The sequence below is a fragment of the Theobroma umbraticum genome, unplaced genomic scaffold, assembly GCF_002168275.2.
Source record: "Theobroma umbraticum cultivar Fairchild unplaced genomic scaffold, ASM216827v3 scaffold_81.0, whole genome shotgun sequence".
Lineage (NCBI taxonomy): Eukaryota > Viridiplantae > Streptophyta > Magnoliopsida > Malvales > Malvaceae > Theobroma > Theobroma umbraticum.
This window is the reverse complement of record NW_018397268.1, coordinates 1,862,903-1,878,383: the sequence shown is the minus strand read 5'-3', so window position 1 is coordinate 1,878,383 and position 15,481 is coordinate 1,862,903. Positions and strand designations below refer to the sequence as shown.

General features: G+C 32.4%; 2 protein-coding genes and 1 long non-coding RNA gene across 5 annotated transcripts in view; all 3 read left to right on the top strand.

Annotated features, from left to right (window-relative positions):
- Nucleotides 1-2,775: 2,775 nt before the first annotated feature.
- On the top strand, nucleotides 2,776-4,913 carry LOC149526621 (actin-depolymerizing factor 2-like). Of its 2 annotated transcripts, XM_089785003.1 has the most exons (3): nucleotides 2,776-2,936; nucleotides 4,116-4,381; nucleotides 4,495-4,913. In XM_089785003.1, the coding sequence occupies exons 1-3, from the start codon at nucleotides 2,934-2,936 to the stop codon at nucleotides 4,643-4,645; spliced, it is 420 nt and encodes a 139-aa protein (XP_089641129.1). In that variant the 5' UTR covers nucleotides 2,776-2,933; the 3' UTR covers nucleotides 4,646-4,913. The 2 variants fall into 2 exon arrangements, with proteins under 2 accessions (XP_089641129.1, XP_089641128.1); XM_089785002.1 differs by lacking the exon at nucleotides 2,776-2,936 and having other exon boundaries at nucleotides 4,080-4,381.
- A 6,564-nt stretch (nucleotides 4,914-11,477) lies between these two features.
- On the top strand, nucleotides 11,478-13,156 carry LOC110424901 (uncharacterized). Of its 2 annotated transcripts, none has more exons than XR_002445952.2 (3): nucleotides 11,478-11,750; nucleotides 11,953-12,016; nucleotides 13,138-13,156. It is a non-coding gene; the product is annotated as an uncharacterized LOC110424901 (long non-coding RNA). The 2 variants fall into 2 exon arrangements; XR_002445951.2 differs by lacking the exon at nucleotides 13,138-13,156 and adding an exon at nucleotides 12,148-13,131 and having other exon boundaries at nucleotides 11,493-11,750.
- Nucleotides 13,157-14,930: 1,774 nt separating this feature from the next.
- ECI1 (delta(3), delta(2)-enoyl CoA isomerase 1) overlaps nucleotides 14,931-15,481 on the top strand; it is a 1,623-nt gene continuing 1,072 nt past the window's right edge. The window contains exon 1 of the mRNA XM_021440407.2: nucleotides 14,931-14,955. Coding sequence (XP_021296082.2) covers nucleotides 14,931-14,955 — 25 coding nt within the window. The remainder of the gene's footprint in view (nucleotides 14,956-15,481) is intronic.

Sequence of the window (15,481 nt, the reverse complement as noted above, 5' to 3'; positions counted from 1 at the left end):
GGTTGGTAAACTACATAATAGCTATTTAACATAAATAAATTTGATCATGGTGGCGTTGGTCGGTCATCGCCACCCTCCGTCATCTTATGATGGCGAGAAAATTGAGAGAGGTGGATGAGTGAGAGTAAGGAAAAGGAAAATGAAAGTAGGTTTGTTTTATATAATATTATTTCAATTCAACGGAATGATTATTTTTAAGAGCATCAATAATTGTTGTTTTGATTTTTTTTGAAATAATTATTGTTAGAAAATAGTGTATTTCATAATGTTCAAACATCTCACATTGTCAAAATACATGAAAGGTGAATGTTTTATATATGAAAACACACTATGAGCTTACTGTAAGTAAAGAAAACGGAGTGTGTTCACCTTATTTGGTGTAAGGTTCGTCTTACTCTATGTCTATAAATACAATCTCATCCTAATTTGGTTCAACGTGCCTATAAATATAGCCACATGCCTTCACTCTCAACACATACCAAAGCCTTTCACCTTCTAAGCTTTCAATCTGGTTCAACGTTCACCTTATTTGATGTAAGGTTCACCTCACTCTATGTCTATAAATACAACCTCACCCTAATCTGGTTAAACGTGCTTATAAATATAGCCTCACACCTTCACTCTCAACACACACCAAAGCCTTTCACCTTCTAAGCTTTCAATCTCATCCTAATCGTGCCTATAAATATAGCCTCACACTTCACTCTCAACACATACCAAAGCCTTTCACCTTCTAAGCTTTCAATCTCACTCTCAACACATACCAAAGCCTTTCACCTTCTAAGCTTTCAATCTGGTTTAACGTGTTTAAGCTTTCAATCTAGTTCAACGTTCACCTTATTTGGTGTAAGGTTCACCTCACTCTATGTCTATAAATACAACCTCACCCTAATTTGGTTAAATGTGCTTATAAATATAGCCTCACACCTTTACTCTCAACACACACCAAAGCCTTTCACCTTCTAAGCTTTCAATCTGGTTTAAGCTTTCAATCTGGCCTCACACCTTCACTCTCAACACACACCAAAGCCTTTCACATTCTAAGCTTTCAATCTGGTTTAACGTGTTTAAGCTTTCAATCTGGTTCAACGTTCACCTTATTTGGTGCAATGCTCACCTCATTCTATGCCTATAAATACAGCCTCACCCTAATCTGGTTCAACGTGCCTATAAATATAGCCTCACACCTTCACTCTCAACACACACTAAAGCCTTTCACCTTCTGAGGACCAAAGCCTTTCACCTTCTAAGCTTTCAATATGGTTCAACATGTTTAAGCTTTCAATCTGGTTCAACGTTCACCTTATTTGGTGCAACGCTCACCTCACTCTATGCCTATAAATACAGCCTCACACCTACACTCTCAACACACACCAAAGTCTTCCTTTCACCTTTTGAGCTTTCTTTGCTTATCTTCTTTGCCTTCTTTATTCAATTGTTGGGTTCTTTCTCTGTTTCTGTTGTTTCTGTCTTCACTTAATAGTTTGTACAAACTACTAACGAATGGTCTGTTGAATCCTATAGGATAACCGCTATAATCTTTTTGCACCAAGTTTCATCCTCCGAAGGGATGAAAATTATCTTTAAAGATAGTGATACCATACCTCAAACTTTCTCTTACTATTTTTACTTACTTTTATTTTATATTCCTTATTTTTCATAATCTTTTCTGACAATTATTTTTCGAAAATAATATCATAGAAGGGGAATGACTATGTTGACTAACAAAAAATCCTGCTTGAAATCATCACCAAGTTACCATATCTTAGACAATTGAAGTGCACATGTTCAAATTGCTGATTGATTCAAATTTTATACACTCGCATTCAAGTCACTCGATTCCCTAATCTTGGATTTCTTCATGCTTATGGTTAAAAATGTTTACTATGTTGGAAGAGGGTTAGCATCATCTCCTAGTGGTCCATTTCCATTGTCACCCTCATTACGAAATAACTGATGAATTCTGACGGAACATTATAACATTTTCGACCAATTTCATATCAAATTTCGACCAAAGGCCTCTGGTTCAACAGGTGGCTTGTCGGCTTATTATCCAAGTACTAGTCCTGATGGAATACTTTTCATTATTATTTATTTGCAACTCAATCACCAAAGAGCATGTGAAAATCCCACCCCAAGTTTAGGAATGTTTCCTTCGAAACTAACAAGGAGATTTTGATGGAACTAAAATTATTTTGGTTGCTAATGGAATTGCCATTATGATGATGAAGAAATGGAAATGCCTTTCGAATTCTGTCGAAAAAATATCTAAGTATCATATCACAATTCATATTAATTTATGTATAAAAATATATTAATATATAAATAATACAAAATTTGTTATTTAATATAATAATTGAGAACCGACTGTCATGATCACAATATAGATTAACTTATAAGATATTGCTTGCTTCGATCTCTTTAACAGTTTTTATCTTATGAAAAACATTTCACATGAAATGATGTGAATATTTAAATAATTCAATTGTGTCGACTTGAACTTCTGGACTTGCTCAGGGGACGCTGGTCCTTCGTTGGTTTAAAGCTCATACGACACCGCATTGTAACGTCAAACCTTCTTATCTGAAAACCGATACCGTCACCGTGCCTCAACATGGCACGCTTGCCCACGCAAAATCATACGTGGCAGCATGTGATTGGGACATCTATCTGGACCCGTCACAGTAACCATAGTATCATCCACTCCACACGCACCTAAGGAAAAACGTGAAAGCAAGGAAAAAAGGGGGAAAAAAGAGTAGTAAAATTAAAAGACTGGGTGGGCATTTTCATGCAGTCATCCCCAACCCAAAAAATAGAGAAAAAATTTATCTCCACATTTCTCCTTCCCTTTCTCTCTCTCTCTTTTTCTGAAGAAGCCCTAGATTTTCTCCGCCTTTTCTCGCTCTTTCCTTCGCTTTCTCGGGAAAAAAATGGTAAACACTCTTCTCCTGTTTACTCCAGTATATCTATCTCCTAACCTCTAAACATTCAAATTTCAATTTCTTTTTCATTTTTGTTTGATAAATTTTTTTTTAAAATTTTCGATCTGAAGAATTTTTTTCCCCATAAAATTAGGTGCAATACTACTCCAATTTAGGATTTAATTAGGTCCTGTTTAGTTCCCCCGATCTGATTTCAATGTTCGATTCGATCTTCACGTCTGACCGTTTCGTCGATTGTGATTGCGTGTCTGATTTTCAAGCGTTGATTTTGTTATCCTCCTGCGGTTTACTTCATTTTGCAGTTTTATTTATTTTATATAGAAATTAAAATATTTTTTATTTATAATTTTAATAATTTTTTTTTGAAAGGTGTAAATTTTATGGCACATGAAAGTTATTTTAATTTTTTTTAGGCCCATCGACCTTTGCATGGTAATGGCATCAAAACGTGGTCGATATTAGGCTGTTGATTCTAATAGGGACAAATTCGCTGAAAAAAAATAATTTCCTATTTGAATTTATTGACTATAGTTAGGATTAGGGGAAATTTTAATTATCCCCAAAAAATAGAGGATATGTTAATGATGAGCTTGAGAAAATGGAAGGAATGATGTACGCATTTTAGGCGAAGCAATTCAGAATAAAAGGAATAAATTCATGAACTTGGTAATGTTAATGGGTTGTGTCTGGTGGGAATTGGTCTTGAGGGATGGAAAGTTATTTTGAACATTTTAGCGTTATCTGGTTGTTAATGCTTTCATTCTTCAATTTGTTTAATTGTTTGATAAAACGGGATAAATATGAAAATGGGCCTTTCCAGTTGAAGATGTGGGTGTAAACTCTACAGTCTGAGAATCTTTTCCCTTTGGCGGGTGATGTATCCAGTTGTTAAGCTATTGGGAAAGTGCATTCGCTTACAAGTTACACCCTCTCTTAACAATGAATTAAATTGAAAGGCTTTATTTTCGTGCCAAAATATGTATTTATGTTTCATTAAATATGCTTTGTAAGGATTGTCATTGTTACAATAGCCCCAACTAGATTCTAAATAATTTTGGAGCTTGTATCCTTTTTGAGGATTCAGTGGTCTGCTGGCGATATGCAGTATGTTTTCTTAGTTCGCTCGGTTGATGCATGATACTTGTTGAGATGGTTGTGCATGATTTGCAGGCAAACGCAGCTTCAGGAATGGCTGTGGATGATGATTGCAAGCTGAAGTTTTTAGAGCTGAAGGCTAAAAGGACTTATCGCTTCATTGTTTTCAAGATTGAGGAAAAGCAGAAGCAAGTTGTTGTTGAAAAGCTTGGTGAACCTACTGATAGCTATGAGGCTTTCACTGCTAGCATTCCAGCTGATGAGTGTCGATATGCTGTCTATGACTTTGATTTTGTGACCGAAGAAAACTGTCAGAAGAGTAGAATTATTTTCATTGCCTGGTAACATGAAGTGTTAATGCATTTGTAATGTTTTTGGCCTTTTCTGTTCAATCTTGCCGTTCATGGATCTCTGCTGAATTGTTTCACTCATCTGTTAACATTTATACATGAAGGTCTCCTGATACAGCAAAGGTAAGAAGCAAGATGATCTATGCCAGCTCCAAGGACAGGTTCAAGAGGGAATTGGACGGTATCCAGGTAGAGTTGCAAGCTACCGATCCTACTGAGATGGGTCTTGATGTCATAAAGAGCCGCGCCACTTAGATGTATAACCTACTTTGCAATGGAAGTTCATACCATCTGGTTCACTTAAATGTAATGTCTATAGCAAATTTGGAACTTAGAACTTGCTTTTGATATTGGGTTGTTGTTCCTGAGTTCATACTCTTCAGTCCTTGTCTTGATTTGTTATATCTATGGATTCATATGGGGTCAGTATCCCCCTTTGGTGTGATATTTACTGACTAATATACGATGGCTTGTGGGGTACCAATCTCATTGCAGTTTGAATATTGCATGCCTTCTTTCTGTATGTTGGATTGTGTATGGTACTGTTTTCTCTCTCTTCATTAGAGAGATTTAACATCAGCAATTATATGGTACTTTTTATTGGTGTAATAATTCTCCTATGACTTGCATTTGAACAAAACAAACTGATTTGTGGCCTTGAAACAATGAAGGGAAAGGTTAGGCAATGTTTCTTATGAAAAGGGTATTCTTTGATTGTTCTTTGCCACCAAAGAAAGACTATTAGCCTAATGTCATATGTTGGTAATGATTAATGCCTAACTTTAGTTTCTTTTTTTTTTTCTTTTAAATTCATATGAAAGCCTATGGGCTTTTGGGTCATTCCAAGGAAATAAAGATCTTTCTTGGGTCCTAAATTTTATCCTTTCTTCAACCCTTCAAATGGAGAGTCCTGAAAAATCTAATGGGATGTGATTTCCATTGAGGAATTGCAATCATAACATATTTTTTAGAAGTGGAATTTTTCTTTCGTAGAAATGAAAATTTTAAAAATGGAAACTGTTTTGTGAGATATTAATTATAAAAAAAACAAAATTGTCATGCAAAAATCTTGTTTTGGTTCCTCAATAAAAATAAGTTATGAATTTAAACTTATTCACTAGTTAAAAAAAAATTACGTAAATTTTACCTATGTTTTTTACGGTTTTAATGTTTTCACTTTTCACAAAAAGATTATAGTATTAATTTTGTATAATAAATTATCAAAATATTCATAATTCAAAAATTTACTTATTTGTTTAAATTTAAAGCTATTTTGACAATTTTATTAAAAAAATTAACAATGTAATTTTTTTGAGAACAAAATTTATCCACAAAGAATTAATTAGAAAAACTGAAAAGAAAACACAAAATGTTATATAAAATAAATTGAAACTATGAAAGATGTAAGTAGAGTTTACAAAATAAAATGAATACGAGATTCGTACAGATATCAATAATTTTAAGGATAAAATACTTTCATTTGGATTAAAAACTCGAAAAATATATTTTTTTTAAAAAATAAAAAGCCATGCTCTTTTTCTTTTTTTTTTTATTACAATTATCTTTGATTTTACCATTGGCCCATGCTACTCTAACCCATAAACTCCCTTTGGTGAGCTACCCGTCACCTAAACATAAACCAAGAACAAAAAACGCACGACGTCGTTTTCAAAATTTTAAGTACTTGCTCTTTCTACCCTAAAACAACACAATTTCAAACATTAGCGAAATCCTAAAACTTGAACATCTCAATTTCCCAGGTAAATTAAAATCCTCCATATACAAATGTACACACACACACACACACAAACACACACATATATATATATACATGTGTATATAAAGCCTTTCCTTTTTCCTTTTTTTGTTATTTGGTAGATTGGATTCACTTTGTTCTTATGATCTGAATTTACATTAATTCCGTCATGTTCTTTTTTTAGAGTTTGGTGGTTTTATTCTATAATATGTTCAAACAAATGAGTTTCAATAGAAGCAGGAGCCCACCATGTGGCAAGAGGTTCTGAAGCATCGAACGTGTCTCTTACCATGACACACCGTACTCCAGGGACCGTTGAAATCATCGGTATGAAATTACCTTTTCGATTGTTTTAAGGTTATTTAGAATCTCTTGTTTTCACCATAATTTGTTAGGTTAGTCATAATTTTGAGGTGAGATGGAAAAAGAACCTATTGAGGATTTGAAATGCAAGGATAGGAGCAGGGTACTGTTGAAAGCATCGGCTTTGATATGAGATTAAATGGGTTTTTGCAGTCATTTCTAACTTGGTGGCTTAAGGATTTAGTTAAGGATTTCTTTGTTTTGATAGCGAAGGGTACCCACAATAAGAACCTTAAGTTGGACAATTGTCTAGATTTTTTATTTTTTTTTGAAAGGTGAAATTTTATTAAGTCAGCCTTTAATTTGCCATTTTGAGTCTTTAGTCTTAATTGCCTGAAAGACTCTTAATGGCACAATAGTTTCCTTGGCTCGATGAAACCTATACACTTGTACCAACACGAATCTGCCCAAAGAGAAATTGACAGCATAGCACCATGAACAAAAAGAGGTGCCAGAAAACAAAAATTGTCCTAATTCTATTTGATTGGAAACAGCAAAACCCCCTAACCCAACAAACAAGGAAAATCTCTCACAGTAAAGATCCCCTCTTGTGAAGTCAACCTTACTTGCACCACCAAAAGTTACAAGTAAAAGAATCCCTAAGAAGCATCAAAGAAAACCATTCAAAACAAAAACAGCACCAATCATCAGATGAAAAAGCCTTAAAACGGAGACTTAGTGGCAACGAATAACAAGAGGACCCTAAAGATGGTCCAACAGACAGCAAAGTCCAAACAATCGAACTCAAGAGACCTCGATCCAAAAGTAGTCAACAACAGCATTGAGATGAACATGATTGATAGAAAAACCAAGAAAACATCAAGCTCATCTCCTAAGTAAGGGACAAGACCTGGTAATTCGTAGAACAAAACAAAAACCCCAAGGGATTGCATCATCAACAAAACCCCTTCTTGGCAACATTAACCACAGTATCTTAGACGAGTTAACCTAGACAACATTGGATTCATCACAGGTTCAGCGTAAGAGTTTCCGGAACACATCCCCACTCCTCGCCATACCAACACACCATGAAAAACATGACTTAAGCAAAGAAGTCCTCTGTGAAGCTGAAGCAAGGGAGAGTCAAGGCACCATCCAAAAGAAGGACACAAGAGCCCATCAACTCCTAGAGAAAATCCTCGAAAAACTAGCAAAAGAACCACTCAAAGAAACAAGGGCCCTCACCCTAAAAAGGGAAAATCCCTCGTCCTCGAAAATCCCCCATCCCAAAGTATCCATGACAAAATCCCTCACTCAAACGAGAAGAATCCTCGTAAAAAACATCCAAGCAACCTAAAAAATTGCACCACAATTAAAAAAGAACGAAAGTGACGTTTGGTACTTTATAATACAATATGATTACAAGTAATATGATTGCAAATAATGTGATTGCAGGGAAAATAACATTACAGTATTTGGTATACAAGTAAAATAATGATTAAAATGCAGGAAATATAGCATTTTAGTGTTTGGTTTATAAATACTTAATTGAGAATGTAATGTTAATTTTTAAAATTACCTCTATTTATTAAAATGTAAGTTTAATATACTTGTATTTTTTATTGTTAATTTTTATATAATATCATCTCTTAAATATATTTTTAATATCATATATTTTATTTTCATTTCTTTAATATAATTTTTTATATTATATATTTTATTTTAATTTCTTTTACCTATATTATATAAATTTTAATTTCTCATATTTTATTTTATTTTAATTTATGATTCTTATATTATATTTTTTATTTTAATTATAACATTACAAAATGTTTTTAGTAAGGTAATAAAGTTGAAGGTTCAAAAATGTCTTTAAAAACATTGCAGAATGTAATATGATTGTATTAATTTGAGACTGCAATCATATTACATCTCTTGGTTGTAATGTGATTGCATTGCAATCTTACATTGCAATGGTCTATTGCAAAACAAACACTGTAATATAATTTAATTGGATATATTACAGGAAATATGCTCTCACTTCTCTTATACCAAACGCTACCTAATAGTAAGAGAACATCAATATAAATAATAATAATAATAATAATAATAATAATAATAACTAAATAAATAAATAAAAACTCAAGACACCTTCCTCTCCAAGTGGAAAAACCTCTTAGTGAGCCCCCATGCATGCCTTCTTTACCTCTCAATCAACCAAATAGATAATCTTAAAAACTTTTTACTTCCTCAACCTTCAAGAATTACCTTCAACCTCCTTCCTTTTCCCCTTTTGCTTGACACGACAAAAAGCTTAATCCCTTTCTTCCTTTATTTTTGTGCTCTTTGTTTATTTTATTTCTTCTTTTGCTTTATTTTTGTTTTTTCCTTTTTTAATTGATTTCCTTTTTTTTTCCATTTTTTCTACTGTCATTTCTCTTTCTCTCCTTTCTTTATTTTTCTTTATTTTTTATTTTTTTATTTTTTTAAAAAAATATATAAATATAAAAAAAGACCCCAACTTGAGTCAAAATGACATGTAGAGCATAAACTCGAAAATGACCCCTAAACAAAAACAAGGCCTATAAGAAAATGAGCAACAAGAACATGAGCAAGGTGGACATTGGGCTCAAAATTCCTGCCTACTTCTTGGCTTAGATCAAGTTCAATATTTTGTTTTGTAGGAAAATACCTTTACGTTGATCCATAAGACAAGATTGCTCACTAGGCTAAATTCCTACCTACTTCGATCTTGGCTTTGATCAGGTTCAATATTTTGTTTTCTAAGAAGATACCCTTACGTTGATCCATAAGGCAAGATTGCTCACCAAGCTAAATTTCTTGTTTGACTCTTCATTTTTTGGTACGAGCAAGATTGGGAATCCTTTGACTCAACGCGATGAGGTATTGAAAGTGACTGATATAACAGCAAAGAAAGCAGCAGAGAGGGGATTGTCAATGGAGCATATGATTCTGCAGGGAAGACATTGAAGGGGGATAAGTTAGCTAAAAAGGGATGGGATGGGCAAATTTATGGTGAAAATAGGATGGCATTTTTGCAAGATGTTATAGACAAATTTGGTGTTGAAGAGTCTGGGGGAGGAAATTAACAAAGTCTTGTCAAAAATGTGGCTTTAGGCTTACAAAGATTTAAGGAATAAGGGTTTTAAGGGTTATGTGTAGGACAAACAAAGAGTGTTTAATGCATCAATAATCAAAGTTGTGTGAGTCCTTTGCTAAGCATGTTGTCATTCAATTTGATCTTTGTCCTAATCATTTTTACATTTAATAGTTATAGAGAATCAAGATGTCACTCTTTAAAGGGTTTTTTTTTTTTAATTTTTTATAAAATTTTTTATCATAATTATGGTTTACTAAACAAACATTTTTAGATACAATTTTCACATATTTACCTTTCTTTCTTTCTTTCTTTTTTTGACTCTTTAAATTCTGTGATTAATCAACCAAGACAACATAATAATGATGAAGGGAATAGTAATTTAGGATGAGAAAACAATTTTATTATGAAAACTTAAACCTTATAATAGTGTTTAAATAATAAATTTCGTTGATGTATTATCAAAATGTTGAATTTAATATCTCTATTATAATTCATATAAATTGTGTTCATATGCTTTCAAAATTGATTAGTTTTACATCAATCATTAACACCATTAAGTCCTCTTCCATTAAATTTATTAAATGCATTAACCATTTGATATTATATAAGTGTGAACTAAAAGAATAACTATAAGAATAATTAGATTATATACATAAAGTTTTATGTATATAACAATAAAAGAAATTTAAAATTGAAAGGTGGCCTCTATCACCACCTTAACTCCATTGAAGAATGTTAACTTTAAAAAATGATTATATATAATATAATTGATTTATCCAAATGTTTGCATTGATCCTAATGTCATCCTTTGATGTGAAATCCTACATTAAAAATTCAAAAGGAAAAGTCTCGAAAATACTAATCAAAGTATCAACCACTGCTTAAAAAGATAAAATGCTTTTGACTTTAGTGTTTGTGGACAAACTATACACGGCAAAGTTGATTGCTAGCAAAACGTTGACAAGAAAAGCTCTTTAGCTTTTAATTAAAAAATTCTTACTTTGTAATTATATATTTTAATGTAAAAAAATTTACTTAAATTTTAAATTTGTATCCTTTTTTTCTTTTAATACATATAAAAGGTAAAATAAAATTAATTTTAAACTTCAATTTTCCTTAAAAAAGTAACAACACGAAATAAAACTTAAATGATTTTTATTTAAATAAATATCATCTCATTTTTATGCTTGAGAATTTTATTTTTTTTAAAAAAATTCCTTTTGTAACATCTTGTCCCTTGAGATGTTAATTAAACTAAAACGATGTTAGAAATTTGAGAAAAATTATGGTCATTAATGACGTAGGAAAGCATAAGAGATTGAAAGAGAAGGTGTGAAATAAAAATAATATTTTAATAATAAAATAATATTAAAATAATAATTAAGGTCGAAAAATAAATAAAATATTAAAAATTGATTTTGAAGAGATAAGTGTTGCCAAAGTGGAAGAGGGAGATATTTATAAATTTGGGGTGTGGTTAAAAAAAAGTTAAGGGACTAAATCATAAAAAATAAAAAGTTAGAGGATTAATGAGCAATTAATCCAGCATATTTAGTTATTTATTTATTTGTATTTCTTCTACTCTAATGCCATATATTGTTTGCCAAGCATATATGCAAATGTGGACAAGAATTACAAAAGCGTATGCATGGATGTATACATATATATATAATTTAGTATTTGTAAGTAAGATTGGAATACTAAAATTTTAGAAGAATTTGAAATTCAAGCGGTGAATAAGTAACACCTAAAAAAATTTACATCTATGTGAAAAATGAAATATAATACATGTGAAGAAAATTTAATACATATATATATTATACATATATATATGTTATATATATTATATAATAACTAGAGTAGTAAGTAAATGAAATACAAGAACCCAAGGAAAACACGCCACATATGGCCGGCCACCGCATGGCCTTATAATGCATGCCTGGTCAACAACGCGTGGGCCTCATGTGAAAAAAAAATTAATTAATTAGATTTCAAAATCAGATTGGAAAACCCTTTTGATTGGAGCCTCCGGTCATCACACACAACTTTCAGAATCTCCCCTTCTCTCCCTTTGAAACCCGATCACTCCCAAACAAATTTTCAAGAATTTGGAGCTCCCAATCCCACCTTGTAGTTGGAGAAAGTGCTGAAAAAGGAAATTGACAGAGAAGGGAAAAGAGGTAAGCGTCTCCCTCATTTTAAAGTTCAAGCTTATGTAACTTTGATTTTCTTAACCCGAGCTTATCGAACCGTCTTTGAAGGATTATAGGCTCCACAATTGAATCTTGGGATTGGGAAATTTGCTAAAGAAGTGAGAAACTATTAGTTTTAGACATTATTTTTAAAATTAATTGGTTAAAAGTTTCATATTGTTTGTGATAGATATTGGTGCCTCGGGTTGAAAGCTTGCTGGAGACTGTGGTTAAGGTGGGGTTAAGCCATAAAGGTAAGAGACTTGGGTTTTAATTATTAACTATTTACTATATTTTGTTGCTAGATGGAAGAGGATTTTTAGATAAGCTTGAGATTTTTTTCTTGAAAAATAGATGAGCTCGAGATTAACTGATTGTATTATAGTAATTATTGCAAGGAAGTGGGGTTAAATACTTATTTCCCTTCTTGTCCACTCGTTGAGTATGAAAGGCTCACCCTAACTAGTTGATAATGGCATATAAGAGAATTAATTTGGAGCAGCTATGGTGAGGGCACTTCAGCTTGCTGCATAGGTAATTGTCGTCTTGTAACACTTTCCTTGCGTCACTCCGTTGTCTAGTTGTCAAGTTGTCTACTGTTTTTAAATAAAGTGATGTATTTATAAAACACTTTTAGGCTGAGGCCTTTGGATACCGTTTGATTAATTTTAAATGGTGTAATGTTTGAAGGTTTACATTTTAAGACGTGTTGTACATATATTTTAAATCTCTCGTTGAGAATTTTTATGAGTATTTAAGAATTAAATTTGCAATCTTGGTTGTATAGCATTGCTAGTATATGATAAAGGAAAGAATTTATTTGGTGAGATTAATATATTTAAAAGGCTTGTCAGATTGTGTAGGCTTGTCTATATGACTTATTTGCCGATAACGATCGTAAGAGTTGGTTGTTACAATCTTGGTATCAGAGCCTTAAGTTTAAGTCAAGTCTTAGGAATTCTTAAGTCTATCAGCGGAGTGTTGGGGCTCGTGTAGAGTCTTGGCCATGGTTTGTGACTACAGCACGGATTATGAATAAGAGGTTGCATGAACTCCCAAGTCTTAGTGAGCCACCCATCATCAATAAAGAAATGTGAAATTGTTGGTAACGCTCTTGTCTCGAGAAAGATGACATGAGCCACCATTAGAAATATTTTAAAGCCGAACGCTTCTAACAAAAGGTTAATGGAACGACTTACGATTGCGACTAAGGGTCATGGCTAATGAAGCGATCCAGTGAAGTAATAATTATAGCCCATGGTAGTAAATTTGAAAGTTAGGTTGATTGGTGAGGACCAATAATGAGTTTGCTAATTAAGTTAAGGTTGAGTTCTTGGATAAAATTTTATTCCTATTCTTGCGACTGCAATGGCAGGCGTTGCAATGGTTAACGTGATTCACTTAAGGATTATGCATTTGAGTATTGAGGGAGGTATAACAAAATATTCTTGTGGATGAGAATTGTTGAGGGATATATGCATGATGAGCATGGAAGGGTTACAACAACAGGCCACCAATCAAGTGGCTGTAAGGAAATGGTAAGCTCTAAACGGCTATGTATTATGAAATATCTAATGCCTACATGAGGCAAGAGCATGGGTGGTGTTATGCATGTTGTGATATCACATGCACTTTATGGACAGACATATAATGGAGGGGTTTACCTTGATTAATAACTTAATGTCTAAAGGCTAGGTTAGAGATCAAGCATTCCTTGACATAAATGTTAGATATTATTATTTGGAGGGCCAAACATGTGCTTGAATATTGATGAGATCAGTTAGTTGATTAACGAAGAAATGTGAAGATTGTTGCCAGGTCACGCATTAAATTATAGAATGTTGAGAGCCACAGTAGAATGTTTATAACTCTTGTAAATTGTTTTGAGAACTCCTTGCATTTGGGAAAGTACATGCTGTTTTGTGTACAAATCGAATTGATGGAGCAATAATAAATTGCATAATTCTGATTTAAATATAGGTGACTTTGGATATTGCAAAAGAATTATGGCATGTTTTTTGAAGTTAATGAGATGGCATATTTGGTCAGCTTGATTTAAGTGAAATATGCTTGATTGAAAGCCTTACCACGTACCTTAAATCCATTATTTAAAATTGATAGTTCTTTAATTAAAACATATGTTGATATTTTTGGGTGAAACTCTCCAAGACCTTGTTGATATTAGGATTATGAGGTCGATGTGGGTGGTGCCCCGAATTTGCTGTTGATGATTGTGAAGAGTTCCACTCTTTATAGTTAGGTCTCTTGAGTCGTAATACACCCTAGACATTTTTGACATTATCATGAAACGTGATGATTATTAACTTAAGCGATGGAATTCATGATTGGACTTGATTTAAATACTAATAATAAGTATTTGTATATGTCATGTCTGATACATTGAGTTTTAGTTGGTTTTGGAAGTTGCCATGATCTTAAACTTGTACTTAATTGTCCTTGGCACCCCTATGTCTTTTAATCAAATTTTGGATGATGTGAAATATGTACGAATTTTTAGCAGCATTGAACTCATTAATATCATGGAATGCTTTGAAATACATGATTTGGTTTACTTACTAATACCATAGCATGCTTTGAATTTATTACAATTTGAAAATTGATCATGGCTGGATTTTTGTGTACACTGATATTGGTACTTATATGGCATGATACTAATTTCAAATGGCATTACAATATCATACTTGCATGATTAAGTTGCTTCCTGATTTTGAAAGCCAATTTATGGTTATATTACTCTAAGTATGAAGTTTGAAATTCAATAATTGTATTGATGTTAAGGAATGCTCTAGTGGAGTCTTATTCATGAGCCTATAATTGCAAGCACAATTCAATGATTAAAAAAAGATAGTATTTCATTAGTACACTTGGTAGATTTAGGAAATTATAAAACTGATGAAAGAGATAATTGGTGGAAACTTATTGGAATCTAAGTGTACAATGTTAGGACACGCATCGAGTCAAATGTTTGGAATCGAAATTCAATTATGGGAAGTGGTGGTAATGGAAATAACTTATACCAAAGGCGTTGGAAAAGCCTTGGTGAAGGCTAGGAGAGAATTGATGTGAGATTTGGATATAAGTGAATAAATGTGGATAAATTACTACATTTTGAATATATAGGTCAAGGCCTAACAATGTTAAGAGAATATGGCTAGTCATAAGATAACGCCAAGTATGTGGGGCATGAAAAACTTATGTGTATGATATGAGGTGGTAGTTTTCAGTTAAAATTCTACTATGCAAGTATACGTATCGAATAGATAGTATATTAGTAAGTAGAGTATCGATCCCACAGGGAATTGATCTAAAATTTTACTAAGTACTAAAATTAGAACAATTTAGTTTTATTCAAATAATTAAAATTTGAATTCTAATTGAATTGAAAATTACGCAACTAAAACTAATTTAATTACAAAATTAAAGCAACAAGATAATTGAGCAAACAGCAAATCAACCAAGCCTAGGATTACAATATCCCTCACACTTCATCTAAATCTTACCTCTCTTTCTTAACTTATTTCAATGGGTTGAATTGCTAACCTAGAGTCCTAAATTATTTATAAGGGTCTTCCCACTTATCTTATAAAAATATCTATGTTAACTAAAACACTATATCCCTATGTGAATTGAAATTTAAAATAGACTCATTCAGTTCAGGCTCTAATCTGGCTACATATGACTTATAGGTATATCCCTAT